The sequence below is a fragment of the Aricia agestis genome, chromosome 2, assembly GCF_905147365.1.
Source record: "Aricia agestis chromosome 2, ilAriAges1.1, whole genome shotgun sequence".
NCBI classification, from domain to species: Eukaryota; Metazoa; Arthropoda; class Insecta; order Lepidoptera; family Lycaenidae; genus Aricia; species Aricia agestis.
In genome coordinates, this window is record NC_056407.1 from 3,487,392 (window position 1) to 3,509,537 (window position 22,146).

General features: G+C 37.1%; 1 protein-coding gene across 2 annotated transcripts in view; it reads right to left on the minus strand.

Annotated features, from left to right (window-relative positions):
• Nucleotides 1-3,642: 3,642 nt before the first annotated feature.
• The window catches only part of LOC121737717, a 41,051-nt gene continuing 22,547 nt past the window's right edge, over nucleotides 3,643-22,146 (minus strand). Inside the window, exons 4-20 of one of the 2 annotated variants that reach the window (XM_042129406.1) lie at nucleotides 18,506-18,644; nucleotides 15,174-15,490; nucleotides 13,333-13,692; nucleotides 12,702-12,840; nucleotides 11,824-11,972; nucleotides 11,329-11,467; nucleotides 10,485-10,663; nucleotides 9,088-9,223; nucleotides 8,655-8,816; nucleotides 8,356-8,456; nucleotides 7,538-8,074; nucleotides 7,135-7,248; nucleotides 6,769-6,835; nucleotides 6,506-6,603; nucleotides 5,831-5,998; nucleotides 5,178-5,310; nucleotides 3,643-4,859 (exon numbers count right to left, since the gene is read on the minus strand). In XM_042129406.1, coding sequence (XP_041985340.1) covers nucleotides 3,794-4,859; nucleotides 5,178-5,310; nucleotides 5,831-5,998; nucleotides 6,506-6,603; nucleotides 6,769-6,835; nucleotides 7,135-7,248; nucleotides 7,538-8,074; nucleotides 8,356-8,456; nucleotides 8,655-8,816; nucleotides 9,088-9,223; nucleotides 10,485-10,663; nucleotides 11,329-11,467; nucleotides 11,824-11,972; nucleotides 12,702-12,840; nucleotides 13,333-13,692; nucleotides 15,174-15,490; nucleotides 18,506-18,644 — 4,004 coding nt within the window. In that variant the 3' untranslated portion in view covers nucleotides 3,643-3,793. The remainder of the gene's footprint in view (nucleotides 4,860-5,177; nucleotides 5,311-5,830; nucleotides 5,999-6,505; nucleotides 6,604-6,768; nucleotides 6,836-7,134; nucleotides 7,249-7,537; nucleotides 8,075-8,355; nucleotides 8,457-8,654; nucleotides 8,817-9,087; nucleotides 9,224-10,484; nucleotides 10,664-11,328; nucleotides 11,468-11,823; nucleotides 11,973-12,701; nucleotides 12,841-13,332; nucleotides 13,693-15,173; nucleotides 15,491-18,505; nucleotides 18,645-22,146) is intronic. The other variant, XM_042129414.1, reaches the window with a different exon arrangement.

Below are 22,146 nucleotides of genomic sequence, written 5' to 3' on the forward strand. Positions count from 1 at the left end.
TGCGAAGCGTAAAAAAGACAAGAATACAACACTGACATAAGATGCGATAAATATTCAAGTAAAAAGAAAGTGTAATAGAAAATACAGCCGCAAAGGAATTGGTTTTCTGGTGGTGCATTTATATTAATAAGAGAATATTTATAATCCGCAATTCCCATTTTCACTGTCAACAATTTGATAATAAGGGTAAGAATACAGCAAAAACTAATTCTGAATGACAATTTGTTAAAGTTACCTCCTAGTTTTAAAATTATTTTATTGATTTTATTCAGAAAACAGAATACGCTATATTTATAAGGAGTGACAAAAATTATAGCAATTTTGATTGAGTGCGGCATGTAAATTAAGAGGGCACTCAAGATGTCGGAGTATACGCAGAGAATCGCCGAGATGATCATCATTACGTTTATGACGAATGTTATTATTTTCAGAGAGATTTTTTTAGCTTTTGACATCGAATGTGGGAGACCGAAATCTTGGAAGACCAGTAAGTAAATACATATCCATAAGTTTAAGTTGACTTCGTTCATTGTGAGGATAGATTTTTATTTTAATTATTTCAGGCACGTCAACGTTTATGTGCGACCAAGCAATGTGTGGTTTTAACGTATCTTTGTAAGCATTGATTTTCAACATGTTAGGGTGTGCAACATTTTAGAGTTCAACATTACCTCAAATCTCAATAATGATATTATGTATTTTTAGATCGTAGAGGTTACAAAATATTTTTCTAAGTTGCGGTTAGCGAGAAGAATGTGCATTGGCTTCTTTTAATACTGTTATAATTTCTTTGGTTCTATATTTTGTTTAACCCTCCGTGCACCACGTGGGGTCTGACAAACCCCAGACGTACAAAAATTTTCATAACTTTTTTAATAATCGTGTGATATTTTTGACGCTCTATGTAGCTGGAGTTAAGACATTGCCTTACCGTTCGGCGGCAGTAGTTTAGGACTTTATTCACCAATGCAACGATCAGACGTACCCAAAATGTGCTGGGGTCCCACAAACCCCACGTCAGGACGTCGTTAAAAAGTTGTATAGACAGAGTATTGTCAAATGTGAACAAAATCTATTTTTCTCGCATATTTGAATTCATTTCGATTTTATAAGCATTCGTGGAAAGGTTTATGAACAAATTAAGTATGACTTTCATAGAAGATTTAAAAAATCGCAAAGATATAAACCATAGATACTAAGAGGTTATTGAAGCGGTTTCACCAATTTCTTAGCAAAGCAGTCCCTGGACCACCAGAAAAATTATCAAGATCAATAAAGAAGTATTCAGATTGTATCAGGAAGATATATTTTAAACTCAAATACGGTTGTGAGCACAATAATAGATATATTTGCTTACACATACCGTGCCCACTTTCATTGTAAAAAATGTACTGATTTCAACTTGCCTGAATATCGTGTAGACTGATTATATTAAATTAATGTTATTAATTTTGTATTCCTTATATAGTTAGTTTTAAAATTTTAAAGCAGTACCTACGGTAAATAAAAGGTAACTTTTCAATTGTGGGAGCTCACCAAAAAAGAGTCTATGTTTTACTTGGTAAAAGATTACTAAATTTTCTTTTTTGGATGTATACTCGTAGGATTAAAAATGGGAGTTATCTCAGTAAGTATCGTTTTATATTAAAATTAAATAGACAAAAAACAGTTATTTGAAATAAAATGAACAAATAAATACAAATTACTCATTTTACTAATTCCTTGCTCAGATAAGTCTTGGGGTTTGACAAACCCCACGTGGTGCATGGTGTAACTTTTATTCACGTGGTGCACGGAGGGTTAACAAAGGTAGGTACTCTATTTTATTTTCACAAGAACGCGCTTGACCATTCGAAAATATTTTAGGTCAATGCAATGTTTATATCTTATCATTGTTATAGAAAAAATCTTTTTAATTTACCTGCTACATTGTAAAGCAAAATGTTACATTTTGTATATTAATAATCTATGTAGTGACATTTATCAGGGCGAGCGAAGTGTAATCCCACAATTTTTACATATTGTAATACACTTTACGGAAAAAAACTATCACGCCTATTGATTTTTGCTTTAACATAGTAATTTTTATTAATATGTAGTATGTTATCATCAATCAGTCAAGCGCTTACAGACGAACGGCATATGTCGACGGCACGTGTCGGCGGCAGTCGACGGCACGTGTTGGCGGCAGTCGACGGCACGTGTTGGCGGCAGTCGACGGCAGCCGCCGACAGTTTATCACGCTTGCAGTTGTGACGTACCGCCTAAAGGTATCCACAGGTCGGTAACGTACGCAACGGACGTCTCGCATCAAACTGATAGTTTTTTCACAGTACATATTCTACTGTATTGACTAGCCTGCAGTATGTTTATCTCCTAATTAGTCCAAACAAAGTTCCTAAGTCAAAATTTCTGCTTTCGACTTTTCCATCCACATCCTCTTTTGAGCATTCATTTACTAGGTTAGTGGGTAATCCGTACGCTGCCGATATAGTGGACGTGAAAAAAATATCCGTTTGATGTGAGACGTCCGTTGCGTACGATACCGACCTGTTGACGCTTACCTTTAGGCGGTACGTCACAACCGGGGGCCTACCACCACCTCTACTAAGCGACACCGTTTGACAGATGAGCAGTATTATTACTTTAATGTCAAACTAGCGATCTTAAAAAAGTTCATATTTCACAGCGGATTTAACAATGTTTTATATTTTTTACTATTTTTTAGTAAAATTATATTTGAAAAGTGAGTACGATAATGATTATGTTATTGTAATGTTACAAAAAAGTGTTCTGGAAACATGATAGTTTTAGAAAAGGTCGTGGTAGGCCCCCTATAAGCGTCATAAACTGTCAATGGTTGCCGTCGACTGCCGTCAACCGCCGTCGACCACCGCCGACGCGTGCCGCCAACACGTGCCGTTCATCTGTAAGAAGCCTTATTTTATTATATTTTATTTTCGTATATTGGGGTCTTCAAACAGTCTTACATGAATATTAGTAAAGCCTTATCAGTTATCACCAATCAGTCAAGCCGTGACGACGCAAGCCCTCACAAAGCTCGGCTTTTAGCTAGTTTATTATGCATTGTCTGTTAAAAATTCATTTACACTCCATCTAATTACTATCGATCTCTCTGAGGCCTTGAAGTCGTTGTAAGATCCATCACGTCATTAGCACTCATTAGCAGTAGGTACTATTATTTATATTATTTTGTGTCTTTACTCATTAGTAACAAAAGTCTTATCAATTTGAAGTGTTGAAAATCTCTGATGTAGTTTATGCTTTTTCTTTTCAGTAGATAAGTTTATAGAATAATTAAGATGTTTCTTGTCTGTTTGTCGCTGACATCTTTAGTAATTGAAAACATCAAGAAAAATACACAAAGATAAACTAAAATTATTGCATTTAAAATTTATTAACTTTTAAATTAACACATAATTCAAAATGTATAAAATATATCCAAAACATTGTAAAATAATATAAATGGTAACTCGGGTTTGCTAAAAACGCAAAGGCGGCAAATGTGTCAACATCTATACTTGTTTTTTTTAATTATTGTCAAAAACACCTCAAGGTCAGTTTTTAAAAGCAGCACTAAAATTTTAAGTTTTAAATCAACATAATATTTTCTAAATCATTAAACAGAACTTAAAATAATTTAGAGTAATTTAAAATACTACTTCATCGTCAAATCGACCAAAAGTTTTTTTAGTCGAATTGACAATGTAAAACTTATACACTATAGAGCAGTATCAAAACTATTAATTACTTATGTATTTAAAATCGGATTTTAGCTCTCTTCATCTGTTACGTTTTGCTTATTCCTTTCTCGCTCTAGCAGCCTTCTTCTTACTTCTTCTGGGTTATATCTCTTCTTGTACACTCTTTTTACTCGTCTCACTGGATTAGGACTTCTAGTTCTGATATTCTTCTTCAAGCTAACATTAGGTATAATAGACGGCGCTTTGTTGTTATTGAGACTGATATTTTTTGGTTTCCTTGTCGAATTCAAAAACAGATCTCTTTGATCTCTTATTGTTGCGTCATAATATACTTTACCGTTAATGATTGCTTTACGTATATTTTCTGTCGTACTCAACACTCTCGGTGGTCTCACGTAAGTCGTTTCGCTGACTTCTAAACTTTTGTCCTTCAATAGTTTTTCTTTTTCTATTTCTTCTTTGGTGATTTTTTGTATCACTCCTTTTCTTTCAGCATTGGATGTCGGGAAACGATTTCTAAAGTTAAAATCCGTGTTCTTGTCAGCAACAACGTTTCTAGATTCCAAGTCGTTTTGTGATCTCTTATGTATAACTAGCTTGGTCGCTCTCCTCGATGCGAGAAGCCTTCCTATGGCTTCGATTTGCTTCTCTTCAGCTTCCAAGGTTTTGTAATTCTTTCGATCGTTCAAATCTACTACTTCTATGGATTTCGAGAAGTCAATTAGTTTGTCGTCTATGCCTTTTGAGTTATCATTGTTTGCTCGGAATTGTTCGGGAGAAATGTACACATTTTTTATTGTACTTGAATTATTTTCATCATTTGAATTTTCTGTTAGTATTGTTTCATTGGGACGTGATGTTGTAGTTGGCTTGTGAGTGCTTTGTGATGCGTTATTGACATAAATATATTTATTATCTTGTTTATTTATCTGTTCATCCTTCCTCAAATCTTGTTCGTTATCAACTCTAGCATAAGTTCTAGACTCGGAATAATTTTCCGTTGTTCTTTCAATTCTAACGCTTTCGGTGTGGACAGGAGTTGGAAGATATTTTTCAGTTGTTGTCGTTTCATTGTATTTAAAGTAGGTCATGTTGGGTGGTGGGCCTTTATGTAGGTATGCCACAGGCCAGTACCTGTAGGAAAATTTAACAATAGTATATTAGAATCACTATTATTTTCCACATAAAAAGACAACCTTTGGAAGTTTTGTTGTCTCCCTTACCCATACTAATATTATTTAACATTAAATGCGAAAGTGTGTCTGTCTGTCTGTTACTTCCTCACGCTAAACCGATTTTTTTGAAATTTGGTATGTAGATACTTTGAATCTCGGGAAAGGACATAGGAAAAATGTACGGTTCCAGCGCAAACGAATATTGCCGCAAAGAATTTGCGGGCGTCATATAGTGATCCAATAAAAAATGTTACCTATTATTGAAAATTGTAATTACCTGGGGGCTCCCAATCCTTTCTGTGGAATATCATCTTCTTGCTCCACTTTGACCCAATTTCCGGAATTAGGTCTGGGTGTATTCCTCTGATACTTTACATGAGAAGTCTCTTCCATTGGAACGCGAGAATAACCTGTAAAGTAAACATCAATATATTTTTGTTATGTTTTTAATTGGCAATTGGTGTGTAAATGTTTAAAATAGATGACATTCATGGGCGTACCCAGGTTCTGGGCCAGGGGGGGGGGGGGGGGGGGCAAAGTACTTAGGTTCTGGTAAAAAAAATCTGATTTGTGATTCTGAGGTGTGTAGGGTGTGTATGTGTTCCTTATAATTATAGAGTTCATTGTGAAAGTAGCAGCGCTGAGAGAGCAAATATTTTTTGTGATTTGTATGGGAAAATTCGTGACGCTGTGATGCTTGCCTATACAAATCACAAATATAACTTGAGAGGTGTACAACTTTTTGGTCTTAATTTTTTCTGTCTAGTCCTCTTTCGCAATGCGCGATAAGGAACTTCGTTCCAAAAAAATTTGCTCTTTCAGCGAAGCTACTTTCACAGTGACTTCTATATAGAAACAAATACACACCGTAAATAACTATCACTTTATTTTTGTTGCACCCTATAAAATTCATGTGTAAAGTTACATTACCTGGTAAAGGATTTCCATAAGCGTCATAGTATGCTCTGGGGCCGTTTTCATAGAGATCATCCCAATACTTCTTATCGGCTTCGGGAAGGTACGACTGGTATCTAGTAGTAGCGTCGGAGACGTAGCTATTCTTGTCACTGGGTTGGTCTGGCCGAGGGCGAATTGCCTCTGGAAAATTTAATTTAAATATTATACATTGACTATGTGGTGGGCGGTACCCACAATTCGCCTAACATTCCTACATCGCCCTATCGAAGTTTTCTAAGCGCGTCGGTACACACAGCTGAAATGTATCACGTGGGCTCCGGCCTGACCGAGCATACCACCTGACTCGGTCGCAAGATCTTCCTTTGGCCTCCACGCTTATTCCCACAACTATTCCTAGGCCATTTATTGAATCCCTATTAAAATTATGCTACCTGTATTTTTGTTCGCGCATAATTTCCTAATTTCCTAGTGCGTGCATTTTGCCACAAACATCTTATTATCCATTAGATGCTTAGGGGAAATAAAATCTGTGCAGTGGTGTAAGCATAAAGCTTAAATCAGCTTATTCGGAGAAAATTGCTAGTTGGGCTCCCATCCCGGAAATAAAAGTAGCTCAATTCCAAACATCTAAATCGGTACAATAACAGTTTAAGCATTGAAAATATTGATATGAATATAGGTTTTTACCTCTGTCATATTGCTGTGCCGGCGCGATGGAGCGATGGTATGGGTAATACTTTTCGCTGCACGGCCGCCATTGCTCCTTGGTAGAACCGACGTAGCACCTGAACATGTTGGTTATATAGATGGACGGACACACTTTCGAATTTATTATTACTATTCGTATTTAATATGCAAGTATCGATATATTGATACATACACAATAGAAACAGTCTCGCTATAATTCGTTTGGCAAAAATATTATTTCTATGTAAGTGATAATATCTTACCAAGGCTTCTGAAACCCTTCACTGTAGCCGCAGCGGTGGGAGGGCGCGCAACAGTAGTCCCAAGCACCTGCAATTATTGCTATAATTAGCTACAATGTGTGTGTGCGTGTCTTAGGAACCTGGGGGGTGAGCCAAGATTTTTTCTTTATAGAATCGCCGATCAAAATGTAAGGAATTGACATAAGACGACTCAAACGTCAACGTCATATTAACGAAAGCTTATGTCAATTGCATACATTTTGATCGGCGATTCTATTACGAAGCGAAAATGAAGGTCTTGGCTTAATGGCCAGGCCTAGGAATCTAACGATCTTGAAAAAACCTTTTTTTCTTATTGAAAATTATTGAAAATAATTAGTTTCCTACCAATTTCTCCGCCTTCCGGCTCGCACGCCCAATGCTTGGTGATAACGTTTTGGGCGCAAACTGTTCCTTTCCTGCACGGAAATCCGGATACTGTGTAGTGCTGCCAAGATACCACTGAAAATATTCATAAAATAATATGTGAAACATACGAAAGGCTATAAGATAGAACTAAGCAAGCGCGCAGCGCTATTTAATGACATCTGCTTCAGGAAATTGAATTCATAGGCAGATGGTGGACCTACATAATTTGGTTGAGTTTTGTCAAGCTCAAGCGATATATCACAACTATTCTTCGAATAAGTTGAGTTTTAGTTATACCTATAGCTTGATCATTTTCCAATTCCATGACTTCAAATAAACTAAATGTCACAATATTAGAATTTTGTATAATATTTTTACTCACATGTTTCGTCATCTTCGTACACTGGAGTTTTTGGTTTGGTCGGCCTGTAGGAACCATAATCATACTTTCCGTATGGTCTCGGGCTGTACGAGGACTGGCCGGCATACCCTGGCTTATACCCATGATCAATATCGTTCGGGTAGGGTCCATAACTCGGCCTGACCTTGGGAGGGAAACTGGGTTTGAAGCCCGTATCGTAATCTGGAGATGGTAAATAACCAGAATTCCTATGCCTGATATCCGAAGGTATACCGGGGTAGCTCGAAGAACCAACATAGCTCGAAGGACCAGCATAGCTCGAAGGACCGACTGGCGGTCCTATAGGACCACTGGGCTCCACGTCATCGTATATGACTGGTCCTCCTCCACTTGGGCCGATTGGTCCGCTGGGAGGACCGCTGGGAGGACCACTGGGATATTCCTCAACATAAACAGGTCTTAATATAGTGCTCGGTTTAGGGTAGCTTGGTCTAGATCTGAGGACGGGTGGATACTCAACGCCGGTTGGGCCGCTCGGTGGACCAGATATGTATACTTCTGCAAAGAAAGCATATTAATGATAGACCTCAAAATATTTCGAAATACACTACACGTCCTGTATTATTACTTAGGCAATTACATATTCAAACACATGTTTCTGTACGAGTGAAGCCGCTTTGCAACGCAATGCAATGCATTCAAACTCATAGAATAAAATGTTAATTGTTTTTTACGAAGTAAGTAAAATGCGAATTTGATATTTTAAAAATCTCTCTCAGATGTTACCTCTTTATTAAAACTTATAGCTATCATAAAAGGGAACATTATGTTGGTTTTACCTGAGGGAGGCGGTTCATCTTCAGGTCCGGTGCCTGGGTACGTGATTTCGTAAGGAGAGTCCAGAGGTGGATGCGGAATTTCGGGTATCGGTACTGAAGGTCTGAAATTTTCAAAAATAAATATTCGACAGTTGATATAAGAATACAATGAATCTGCTTATCTATTTGCGCAATTCATTGGAGATTATAAAAACGTTTGGTCAATTAATACGAATATTATTGATACCGTACGTAATAAAAATATAGTTATTAAAACTTTATTTATTTTTAAAACAATTGATAAAAAAGTTTACACATACCTGAATCCTTTTGGATGAATTTTCTTCATACATCGCCCATTAAATATGTCGAAAGAAAACAGCAGAGAGCCTCTGAAGTATTCATAGTCGACTCCTTTTTGTAGATCCGATAGGCGAATTTGAGACAGAAGACAGTTGTCCAAAGCTGGTGGCGTCTTTTCACTGAAAGTGAAAAGAAAACGTACCAACATTTCAGACGCATTATAACATCTTTTAATTTATGCAGGCTGAAAGTTACTAGGAATATTTTCAAGCCTGTAATTTAATTTAAACCTACAATATATTTTGATATGAAAACTAATCTATGGAATTTTTGCATTTAAAAATATTTACTCTGATGAGTATAATTATGATTATAGTTTTTCATGATCAGCTATGTCTGCCTCTCTTGCGTTTAACGTTATTACAGCGACAATTTCCTCGCCACACCTACCTGTAGCTGAAACTGCGGCAGTGGAATGGCGCGCCCGCACAGGCGGCGGCGCAGTCCGCGCGGGAGTGTGTGCGCGCCCGCCCCGATACCGCACCCGTACGTAGACGCGCCGAGCTGTCGTATTGCAGGTAGCATTCTGCAAGCAAAATGTGGTATTTGTAATACTAGGGGCGCACTGAACGTAGCATCACAGATTACTAAATAGTTACTATGTAGCATTTTGCGGACAAAATATGACATGAGTATGTAATGTATATGTTACGCTCAAAGACCGAAAACGCTCAGTGAGCGAAAAAATGGCTCATAACGCGTTGTGGTCATGGTGAAACGGCCACGACGCGTTCTGGTAATCACAGAAAATACCACATAGCGAAATTCGTGTCGTGGCTGACGTGCTATTCGACCACAACGTGTTGTGGTAATCGAGAAAAGCCATGGCGCGTTCTGAGCATTTAAAAACAGCCACGACGCTAATTCGTGTTGTGGCCCTTACGAAAACGGCCACGACGCGTTCTGAAACCAGTCCAGTTATGCAGGAGTAATTTTATAGCGCCCAAGTATGTGCGCAATACACAAGAGCACTCTGGTTTCAATGAAACCAGGCCAGTTACGCAGGAGTTATTTTTATAGTGCCCAAGTGTGTGCGCAATACACAAGAGCACTCTGGTTTCAATGAAACCAGGCCAGTTACGCAGGAGTTATTTTATAGTGCCCAAATGTGTGCGCAATATACAGAGCACTCTGGTTTCAATGAAACCTGCAGGCCAGTTACGCAGGAGTAATTTTATAGTGCTCAAGTGTGTGCGCAATACACAAGAGCACTCTGGTTTCAATGAATCCAGGCCAGTTATACGCAGGAGTAATTTTATAGTGCCCAAGTGTGTGCACAATACACAAGAGCAGTATCCTTTACTCTCATAACCCAATGGAGCGGAATACCGACATAACTGGCGAGAGATCAGGAGCAGGTACAGGTCCGACTTTTTTCTAGGTAGTGTTATTTTTTTTCTTTTAAAAATATGATATTGGCATAGTTTGAAAGAGGTGATGGTTTAATCTAAAAGTACCTCTCGTCGTTTAAGTACTAACACCGCATAAGTCAAAAATAGCAACTTTTCAGGAGAGAGAAAACAATTATTCCATAATTTTGTGTAGATACCATACTAAAGCAGGTCTACTATTTAACTATTTTAGAAGATTTTTTTAGCGATACGTGTTCCTGATTGGCTAATACGATGCGTCTTTTTCTAGTGAATGGCATCAAAATATCAAAATAGCCAAAAAATGACGCGTAGCACTTCAACGACGCTCTGTAAAGTCGATGAGTTTGTCGCCCTACTTTAGTATCCTGAGTAGCAAATCAAGAAAAAAAAAAGTTAGTGTAAATAGTAGCTTACCAGACTCTTTCCTGCTCATATCGTCGTACACGGGTTCGCAGCCGCGGCCATAGTTGCCTCGCGCGTACAACTCGTGCCCTGCGTTAGGCCGGAGACCGCTGCCCGTCTCCAGTGACGTAGGCGGTGTTGATGTTAGAAGGCAGTTCTCTAGGTCGTCACCAATTGTTGGGCTGTCGAATCTAAAGGAGAAAATTATTTGGGGTGTATGTTAGGTGCTTAACTGGTATCATTATTTCAAGAGAACATTATGGATTTACAATTCAAAACAGATGTTTCAAACTACTAGTACAACGGACGAGGTGCTGAAAGAGTTCTCTGTAAAGGTGCAGCGCTAAAAGGGTTGTACTTCTGTTTCTATGAGAAACGTCCCAACATACACACCCTAAAGCAGGGGTTCTCAAACTTATTTTGTCTACTGCTGTTTTAGCGCCCAATGTTTCAATTCAAACTGCAACCTGATGAAATAAATCACCCCCAAGCCTCTACACAACGCCCCCCTTTAGATCTTCAGCGCCCACAAAGGGGCGTGTTAAATGAGTATTACTCAATATACACAACCTAAATACTTTAAGCTGTGTATGAGTAATACTTTAGGTTGTGTATGAGTCCCGTGTATAGAGTTCACATTGTTCGAATTTCTATTTTCTATTGATTTTTTTTAACGTATGACAAATCACAAAAAAATGGTCTTTCAGCGCTGCTACTTGTACACAGTGAACTCTATACAAGGAACACATAATATACACCCTAAAGTATTATCACTTAGTTCTGTTACAACCTGTATAACTTTGTTTTGTTACACTCTGTTTATCCAGAACTTAAAATACTAAAAATATTGTTATACCTAAAACTAAACCCTCGACAGAAGAAGCCGGCAGCTCTGATACATTCCGCCTCGCACGCGCCGAGGCCTGTCACGGTAAGCGCCGCCTTCACAGCGTAACCGGCTACGGCCGTACCGGAGCGGACGTGCCAGAAGCATTCTGGGAAAATAAAGTTATTTAAATCTATTTATCACCCGCAACTCCAGTGCGCAGAAATTCGATTATCGCGGAATGAAGAAAAAAAAGGGTGGGGGACATACAGCTCTCTCTTTCACACGCGCATGTGGTTTCCAGCTTACGTAAAACTTACATTTACACAACACACACGAGAGTGAACAAGATACTTAATATTCTTTTGTGCTAGTAAAATAGACTAGCAACAAGAGACCAATAGTCAGATTTCACTATATCTAGCTACCAGACTTTAGATAACATAACATTTTATCCGCTTTTAATCGTAAACCAAGACTAAAATGAGTCCGATCCCGACATCACCAGACCTTCAGCGTACTTACCACTCTCAACCCAAGGCTTGGTGCTGACAGCGCTACAAATATGTTCCGGCATCGCATACACGTCAGACGCGCTGTCAGCCGACATCACCAGCCCGGTGTATGGCCGCTCGCTGAGGAAGCAGTTGTCGGCGCCGACGGGGGTAGAATACCTGTGGGAGATGTCGACGATCAGAGCTACGAGGATCTTGTAGTTGACAAAAATAATAGGTGTGTGCCCAGTGACGAATTAATATTTTTTATGAGAGTACTTTATTTCTGCCGCCCCATGTACGAACTAGGTAGGGCCTCTATGGACGCTGCCGCCCTCCAGGACGCTGTCGCCCCTAGAGCGAGGCCTATAACGGCCTATTTATGAATCCGGGGCTGGTACCACCATCTTGCAGTATCACTTGATACTTGATAGACACTTCAAGTAAGTAAACATTAATGATTAATAGGAGAATTGTGAGAAATTGTAAGGGATGTCTCGGCTTGTGAGGGCAGTGCACCGCCCATAAATTTCTCAGGCTGAAGTCTCGAACCAGCGGGCAGCGGGGTATGAGCGGCGCGTGACAATGTATAGATTTATATGGACAAGCCCCGAAAACCAAACGGCGCGCGGCGTAATAGACGGCTTAATAATATACATCTATACATTGTCTCCCACCCCGCTGCCTGCAGCTGGTTTCGAGACATCAGCCTCATGAGCGCCTTCTCCCCCTCAAGTTGTCTATTTGGAGCTAGCACCAATGCTAGCACCGGTCGGATCACGCCATTCGATTCCACAAGTCTTAGCATGTTTCGCACTGTTTTGCGTGTGAGAATGAATAAGCACCCGACACTCACACATATATTCGAACCGTTCTACTGTTTTGTTTGGAACTTTCATTGTCACTAACTTGAAGCTATAAGAGACGCATTTGAAGCTGGTCTCCGAGAAGCAGGCGGCTTCACACCCAAGCACATTGTGGACGTGCAGCGCCCGCTTGATAGCCGCCACTCCTAGAGACATGCCCGCGTGCCGACGGGAAAGGCAGTCTGAAAATGAAAAAAAAGTTAATAGCACAACTGTTACTCCCTATAAAGTCTAGTTTGGGATTCTTTTGCTCGCACACTTCAATGCTATCTCGCTCTTATATTTTTAAAAGAATTTATTGCTATAACGCTGTCATTGAAACTCAAAAGCAATCTTTCGTGAAGTAGTGAAAGAGATTTAAGTAACGAAAGGCCAATTTACTTCATCAGAGAAATGTATTTATAGGCAGATGGAGGAGCTATGTAATTTGGTAGGGTTATGCGAAACACAGCCGACACATCACAATTAACACTGACGTACCTTTGTACGTGTTAGAATCATAGCTCAAACATGATCCAATGCAAAGTTTTTCCAAGCCTAATAACAATTTAAAAGTACCATCGAGGAAATTGATTCCTAGGCAGTTGACGGACCTATGTTATGTGGTCGGCTTATGTCAATTCAATGTTAGCTGCGCCATCTGCCTAGGAATCAACTTCTCTAATAGTACATACCTTCATCAGGCTCATCGCTTCTGCCCTCAGCTTCAACATAGTACGGCGCCTCATAATATGGTCGATCGTAACTCGGTCGAGTACCAACTCGATCGTAGCTCGAAGCGTACTCCGAATTGTTCCAAGCATTCCACGTTCCGTAGCCATACTCATGGTTCCTCCAATTCTTCTTGCCTAAACTATAATAGTCGAAGTCCTGAGCCTCAGTATACGGTTTCACTCCATAGTAGGGCCTGTCTTCTTCAATGCTCCAGTAGTTCATAGATTTGTGGTAGTCGTTTCTATCCTTGTAGTAGCTGTTATAGCCGCCGTAGCTACCGTAGTCGCTGTATTTAGTCCTATCGCGTTCGTTTGGTATGCCTGGAATATATTTGAGTTTAGAATATGAATCTAATTCCCATTTCTACCAACCGTAGACGCTAATCCCTTAACTAATAATGTATTTTTGAAAACCAATAGAATCGCTTCATTGACATGACTTTGCCTTCACATCGCTCAGCGCGGCGATGCTATTGGTTCTCATAAACACATTCCTCGCAACACAGCTCCGCTCAGCTCTGGTGGAAATGCAGCCTACTGTTGATAATTGATACCTACGTTACTGCTGACGTGTTAAAGTCACAATGATTAAAGTTTAATGGCATGAATAAACTAAGAATAATTACGCATGCCTATTTGAATGGACCTAAACTTCTCATGATAGAGCAATTAACTTTATGATAATTTAGTACATCCATGTATGAAATAAATTTGAGCCTTAGTAGACTAACATGATATTAAATATTTGCTAAAGTATTTAGGTAGGCGTTACAACATAATAATAATATTGAACAATAATCAGTGACGGATTAAGGCTACTTGATGCCCTAAGCAATCCATGCCTGTGTCAACTAGTACAGATAGTTTTTTCCTAGAAATTTTGTTTGATGTGGTTTTGGAGAGTGAGACGTGAACGTGCCCTAAGGCCATATTTTTTGTGCTCCCTCTGGTGCCCCCTCAGACCTGATGCCCTAGGCAATTGCCTAATTTTGTTAAGGGTTAATCCGTCACTGTACATAATATAATATTATGCGGTTGCATTTGTTTTGCCTTACTTTAGAGAAGAATGTATCGTTTACATTAAGTAATAATATTGTTTTTATTTTTAGTGATTTAAAATAATTAAGTAGAATTTGCAATAGCTAAGCTGTTCTCAGTTCTACATAATATACAAATCACAGCTTGCAGGCTTATAAATTAGATATTATCCTGATAGTAGATAAATACAGTAATAAAAATAATTTATTGAATCTTGAACTTATTTAATCTTGTCTCAATTTTTTTAGCCCAGTATTTTTTTACAATAAAGATAAAATTATGGTTTTCATAACAATAAACTCAAGAAATTTTACTTATTATTGTAATTACTTATTATTTCTTAGCATTTCATGTATTTTTACAGCATTCAGTAAACATAATAGGTTTGTATATTTCTCTTCGATTAATTAATAGCTCGTATATATTTTATAGGCTGTAGTGCTGGGTAGGCAATGAAATACATATTTAGCCTCAAATACTTTACTTGCGGACTGTACTTCCTTTTTTTCCTAGATTCAATTTCTTATTATTCGCGGCCTCCAGGCTGTTTATTTGTTATTATTCAAAATTGACAAAAAATAATCTAATATTAAAATGTTATGACTGCAATTTTTGCTACCACATGCATCACAGGAGTGCTCCATTCATATTAGGATGTCGTGTTTACGGGATGGGATTAAAGAAAAGGAATTAAAAATAAGCTTCTGTGAGATACATTTATTAAAAAACCACTTACAAATACTTAAACTATCTAGAATACTTACCGATTTGGTATGGTATGATTTGGTTGTCGTAACGCCTTTTGTACCCCCTATAGCTACTTTGGTCATACTCGCTACTCCAACTTCTATCTCCATAGTCGTTCTTATACGATCCTTTCTCAGGTTTGGAAGACAGGTAGCCAGAGTGCAAGAGCCCCGGGCCTCTTAGCGTATTGGGGCAGTAAGGTTCCAAGCTGTTACGGTCGAGTTCGTAGAAATCGTAATCTTTGTCGTCGACGAAATCTGTGCGAAGATCGAAAGCTTCTATCGGCTTTGTCATCAACTCGCAGAGACCTTTCCCCCGAAACGACGGGTCCAATCTATAACAAACGTCTTAAAATTAATAATTTTAGCCATACAGCATAACATTACCAAACTAGATGTTGCGGCAACTTCATTGCGACGAAATTCGTCTACAGCGGATGAATCGTATATTTGTTTTCGGGATGAAACGTCTATGTTTATTTTCAGTACTCAAATTAAGGAATTTCAGATGGAAATTAATATACACACTTTGGCATTATAAAAGTATATTAGAGGTATTGATATAACAATTTAAAAAATAACACCGATGCTTTGATATCCAGTATTACTTTCAACGAAGACGAATTAAAAAATACCAAGATTTAAAATAATAAACTCTGGAATTTTGAGCGTACACTTTAACACATAACTCTCCTAGCGCAATCGGATAAAAATAATAAGGGATGCATTCTTCCAAGACGATTGCATGTCGGATGTAATTTAAGAGTTTTGGGTAAACAATCACAGGATATCCGACCAAAGATTGTGCCAGATAATGATCAGACAAAATCATCGCAATTATTTAAAAATGTTTTATCTTTGACAATTACACTTATGTCGTTGGCAAAATAGTCAGATCAATGTATGGCAGGGCCACAGTGGATATGCGCAAGAATAGAAACACTGACATACTTAAAAAAGCCATAAACAGCATCACAGATAGAAGAATAAAAGAACAGAATGGGTGTCCCTCAAGGACGTATGCTACATCTGCTCCTTTTCCTTGTTTATGTTAATGATTTTATTCAAATCCGATTTAGACGTTTAAAGAAAATAAAGTAACATTGTTATATTATATAATAACCAATACTAATAATATTTTTAACGCAAAAGAAATAAAATTAAAACATAAACAAAGAGCGTTTCTTTAACTTTTTAGCGTCATTACGCTGTCATGTCACGGTATCATGTCTAATATGAAAATATGAGTAAGCACTGAACGCATTGAGCATAAAATACTACGACATAGCCAAACGACCCCAAAACCACGCAAGTTCTAGGTTACATTTAGAGTGTCCACGGTCAGTACTACGAAAACAATAGCCACACGTAAAAATATTTTGGGGGATTAATTTAATCACAGTAATAATTGTAGATGAGGTTTAAAGCACCGGATTATCGCTTTTTGTCACAACTTTTGCATCAATTTCCAAAATTGCCGGAAGCTAATGTATTTCCAGAGGTATTTCTTATGATTCTTGCGTTTGCATCGATTCAAAAATATGCCGACATGACAAAATTGTTTCAAAACTAAAAGCTCTCCCTTTGATGGTTTGTGAAACGAACACATATCCTTTAACCTATTACAGTAGGATACCCTTAGATTCGTTCCACCGTAGCCTAAAGTTTAAGCTAGGCTTATGGCGGAGGGTCTAAGCTACTGAATTGATTCCTAAAAGTGCCACAAGTACCAGCCTACTATTTAATTTTTATAGTCAGTTTATATTTGAAACTTTTACGTTACAAGTATTTATAAGTAGTCATGAATGGGTTACAAAACGGCCGTATCTGATGACGTATTCCCATAGTACACAATGCGTGGCCTTGAGTGTAGCCCAATTGCACCGTTCGCATATCACGAATGAGGACGCAACAGATAAACTCTATGCAAATTATTGTATTTTTACAGGGACGTATTTAATGGGGTGATTATGGGTAAAGGCCAATAGGTAGTACTTGTGCGAACAAGGTAATTACTGAACAGTTTATTTTGGACAACTATTTTCCACGATGTCACTTTTTGTACTATTTTCGGATAACGTTTTTTTATTGTGCATCTCTGTTGCTGTGGCGCGGGCGTTACGAATTTGGATCCCGGTGAAAAAGCAAAAAGTTTTCATAACAAGAACTTAGCACGGAACCAACTACCAAATTTTTGGAAGTGTAAAGGGTGATTGTTTTATTCATATTTTAATTTGAAGCACTTACATTTTTAAGATGATAATTTCTAACCTTATTTTCATCTTCTTTTTTTCATGCTTAACTTTATAGCATATCTCTTAAAGCTTTCATGATTTTTATTAGCCTTCATTAGCAGCCATTATCACAGTTCTTTTATGATCCATTGGCGGACCTGGCAGTCCGGCCCTGTGCTGTACGCAAGGTGACGGTAGTTGTAACAATGCTGATGCACGGAGCTGATTTCAGCGAGCCGAGGTCAAAAGTCATATGAGTATATATACTTGAGATATATGTACTTGTAATGTTCTATCAGGTACATTACAAATACATAAACATTGGCAGATTCATAAGTCTTTTAGAATACTCTATCTTAAGTCCATAATCACAACAGACGAGGGTTTAGGCGCAGGATGGACATTATTATAACCAAATTTTGCATCCAGTACAGGGGTCATAATTCTCGTCAGACAATAGCCTTAATTGTCTTAAACCTTGATGGTACTAGTTTGTTGTTCTTAGGCGGAAAACGAACTCGCAATTTTCGGGCCATGAAATAAAAAGGCAAGCTCTATAATTTTAGACCACAGTGGCATTGTTGGTAGATTCATGCATCATTCATTCAATCTACAATCTTGTGTATATTTCAGGTTACCATCTCTTATGGATTTATTTAATAAGCACTAAATCATAAGGGATATTGCTCATGCTATGGCTTACGTAACCTAGACTATTGGCTTCTTATTTATAGTAGCAATTTTCCAACTGACTTCATACCAGAATACGTTTGAAATACTTAGTTCTCTCGCCTACAGAAGTTAGACACAATACTTCAATGATCTCAATGAATAAACAGACAATAGTGGGAACCAGTAGGCCTCACTGTTGTTATACTTATACAGCAATTATTAATCTTGTAACTCGACTAATTACTATTACACTACGAATTATCACGAGGTACTTTTGTTGTTTACGACACAGCTTTTCGTTTGTAAGTACATAATTCAACAATCTTAAAAACAATGCAGTAAAGATGCTTTTAACATTTGTACATCTCATAACTACAATAATAAAAATATATTCTTACTTAATAATCGCTTACTAAGCGAACAATCAAATATACTTTAATTTACCTGTAGTTAAAGCTTTCGCATGGAAACCTTTTTTCAGTGGCGCACTCTCTTCTACAATCTTCAAGCCTTTCACAGTCTATGACTCTTCTGACGTGACTTCTAAGAGCCCTTTTACCGGCCAGGACTCGACGAAAGCATGCTGAAACAATAGATTATTCGATTTTAAAAACGTCATATTATAGGTAACCCTACAGCGACAGCGATAAGAGCGATCAGGATGGGTGTCCCTCAAGGACGCATAATACCTCTACTTTTTTTCCTTGTTTATGCTAATGATTTTACTAAAATCTTTTTCACGCAAAATACAGGAATTTTGTTGCTTGTACATGCACAATAATATTTGTTAACGCAAAAGTAATAAAAGTAAAAGGTAACGAAAGGGCTTTTGCGCCGCAGTTTGTTCAAAGGGTTTGTATATAACTACTTCTCAAATAGTAAATCAGCAATAAATTCTTAAATAAATATGAATATTCAACAATGTTTTACGTGTACTCTAGTACATTTATGAATAGAAATATCAACACTGAAAACATTCAAATGTGAAATTTTAACATGTTGTGATAAGATTATACCGGGATTAAAGAACACAAAAGTAACATTATTATGTAACTTCTAACTTCTAATTCTAAGAAGCTTTTAAAGTCTAATGAAACAAAAAACGTTATAAATTTACTTAGAATTTTTTGTTCAAATACTAGAGCAGGCAATAATTATAAACTGATTCATTCACATCTGATACTTTAAATAGAGGATGACTCAAGGTGGCACAAAAAGTAGTTACGTCACATTATTACTGATAATTCAGGATAACTAAACCTAACTATATCACGGAGTATCAAATAATATTCAGAAATAACTAAGATATTATATTATTTTCCACTGAGGCAGAAAAGCGGCTTTTTACGTAGGGATAATAATAAGTTTTATTACGTCTCACATATAACCATATTTTTTTATAATAATATTACCCATAGGTACCTACTCTGGTTAATTTAATACTCAACAAATGGGAGTAGGACTCTCTCTTATTAGAATAGAATAGAATATACTTTATTGCGTTCAAGATATTGTACACACATAAAATACATTCAGCAAAGATACAAGAACGCAAAGGTGGCTTTATTGCTATTAAGCAATTTCTTCCAAGCGACCTTTGGTATCTATAGGAGTACAATAACAATTAACTTAGGGTATACTGTGCTCTAATAAAAACTATAAGTATTGAAACTTAACAACTAACTAAAATTCTAATAATATTATATAATATATGCCTAATAATTACATAAACATATACATTCGAATTCGAATTAATGAAGAGTCTATGGTGTCTAGCGGTAGTTTAGTAGTAGATAGTTTAGTTTAGTGATCTACATTATCGAATAAACTGTTTGTAGTATATTATGCAAATAGCAGACATAATATTATAATTCCAAAAAAAAAAACACTGTGTTCCAATATGTAGAATTATTACAGTCGCGAGCACAGATTGAGTGCACAATAGCATCTTAGTGCAATATTTTAAACCGGGGCTACCAAAGTAACGGTTTTAATTATTAGTTTAAATTTTTAATCCCCGAAAGCCTCGAAATTTATTGCCATACACAGAGACGAATATCAATTAACTGTAATTAAATGAATATTTTGACATAAGTCCCATACATTATCTGTGAAACTCTTCATTAAATTGGAGTTTAATCATCATTAAATGTCTCTGAGTGCAGCCGTTACTCATTTACTCATGTTTGGTATTAGCAGAGAGGAAAGTGTAAATGTCCATCTGTCAATTTTATGTCCTAGTGATATCAATAAGATCCTATAATATAAGTTTAAGTACAACGAATACATACTTGGCGCATTCTCCACAAGAATCACCCGTGTCCCAAACACTTGCACTATAAAACTCAACACCAAACTAACACACACCCTCATAGTACCGCATCACCGATTTTTGCGCATTGCCAAAAAACACCAAAAATGCGCAAAAAACACAAATCCACAAAATTCCGATTTATCGATACATTGCGATTATTACTCGATTAAAAAAACGCGAATGTAGGTCATAGGGTACCGCGACGCCGACTGAACAGAGGCATTGTTCGACATAGCCTTATATGCAGGTGCGATATACTCGATGGATTTGTGTGGACATGACCATGATAACATAAACGCAATAGTCGCAGAACTGCATAAAGTAGCAGCATTTATATTATTTAGTTAAGGCAAGCATTCAATCATAATATCATCTATTATAAAACTCAAAGGTGACTGACTGACATGGTGATGTATCAACGCACAGCCCAAACCACTGGACGGATCGGGCTGAAATTTGGCATGCAGGTAGATGTTATGACGTAGGCATCCGCTAAGAAAGGATTTTGATAAATTCCAACCCCAAGGGATTATAACAGGGGATGAAAGTTTGTATATAATAGTACTTCTTAACACGAGCGAAGCCGCGGGCAAAAGCTCGTCCAAATGTAAAATTAAAATAAAATGAAAATCTGACGACGAGAAAAACGTTGTGAGAAAAATGAAAAGAATGTTTAAACCATTATAATATTAACCCCATGCGCAAGTTCTAAAATACATGTGAAATTAATATTTTAATATCTTAAATAGTAATTTTATGTGTGCTAATAATAATATTTAAGTATAATATTATCAAGAGAAAATAAACTAATGATATAGAATAGGCTCACAATATGTATTATGTAGAGTTGACCACGCGGAAAGATATACTATTTTTATTACAATAAAATAAACAGCTTCCATGGAATTTCCATTTCCATGAAATACTTGGTATTTTAGCAAAAACACCAAAACGAGACGTCATGTCCATACAAATCCAACGTGTCTGATTAGATCTGATAAAATCGCCGCTGGCTCTATTGTCTTTCAAAATTGAGAACAAAAAGCTTCATATATCCGCACATTGTAGTGCTGACGGACACACATACAGACATATACACCAATCATATTAATTAACCAACGAAACACTATGACGCATTAACTACTTGCACGTTTGAGGCACCTTTTAACATAGATATTAAGTTATTTTTCTTAAAATTGAAGAGTCAAGTAGTCGATTGCCTGTTGGTTAGCAAAATAGTGGTACAGTAAAATATAACGCCTCCTTTGACGCCGATTTTCTATAAAACTGGGCTTCTGTTCACTAAACCATCTCACACTAAATTTGATTATATAAGACAAATAAGATACTAATGTATAGTTCTTATCAAAATAATATTATTATTATAACGAAGAATTTTAGAGGTTCCGGTTACAATATCAATAATATTATTAACTATTATTATAATGTTTCTGCGTCATTGCTACGGCCTACGAGTTACGACTAAACAATATTTCGTAGCACTCTTCGTAGCATAAGAAACGTATTGGCGTAGCCCGATGAAGCGAAGACTTTCGAGTTTCGATAACACATTTCATTAATTGTTTGTTGTAATGACTATATCTATTCATGTGTGTGTTTGTGTATGTGTATGTGTGTGTGTGAGTAGTGCCTTAATTGCTAATAATAAATTATTATTTTAGAACTGTGGCAATACATCCTACATTATTCAGTTAAACTTTAAAACCCATTCTATTATGTACCCGCAATGTATTTTAAATTACCATGATGA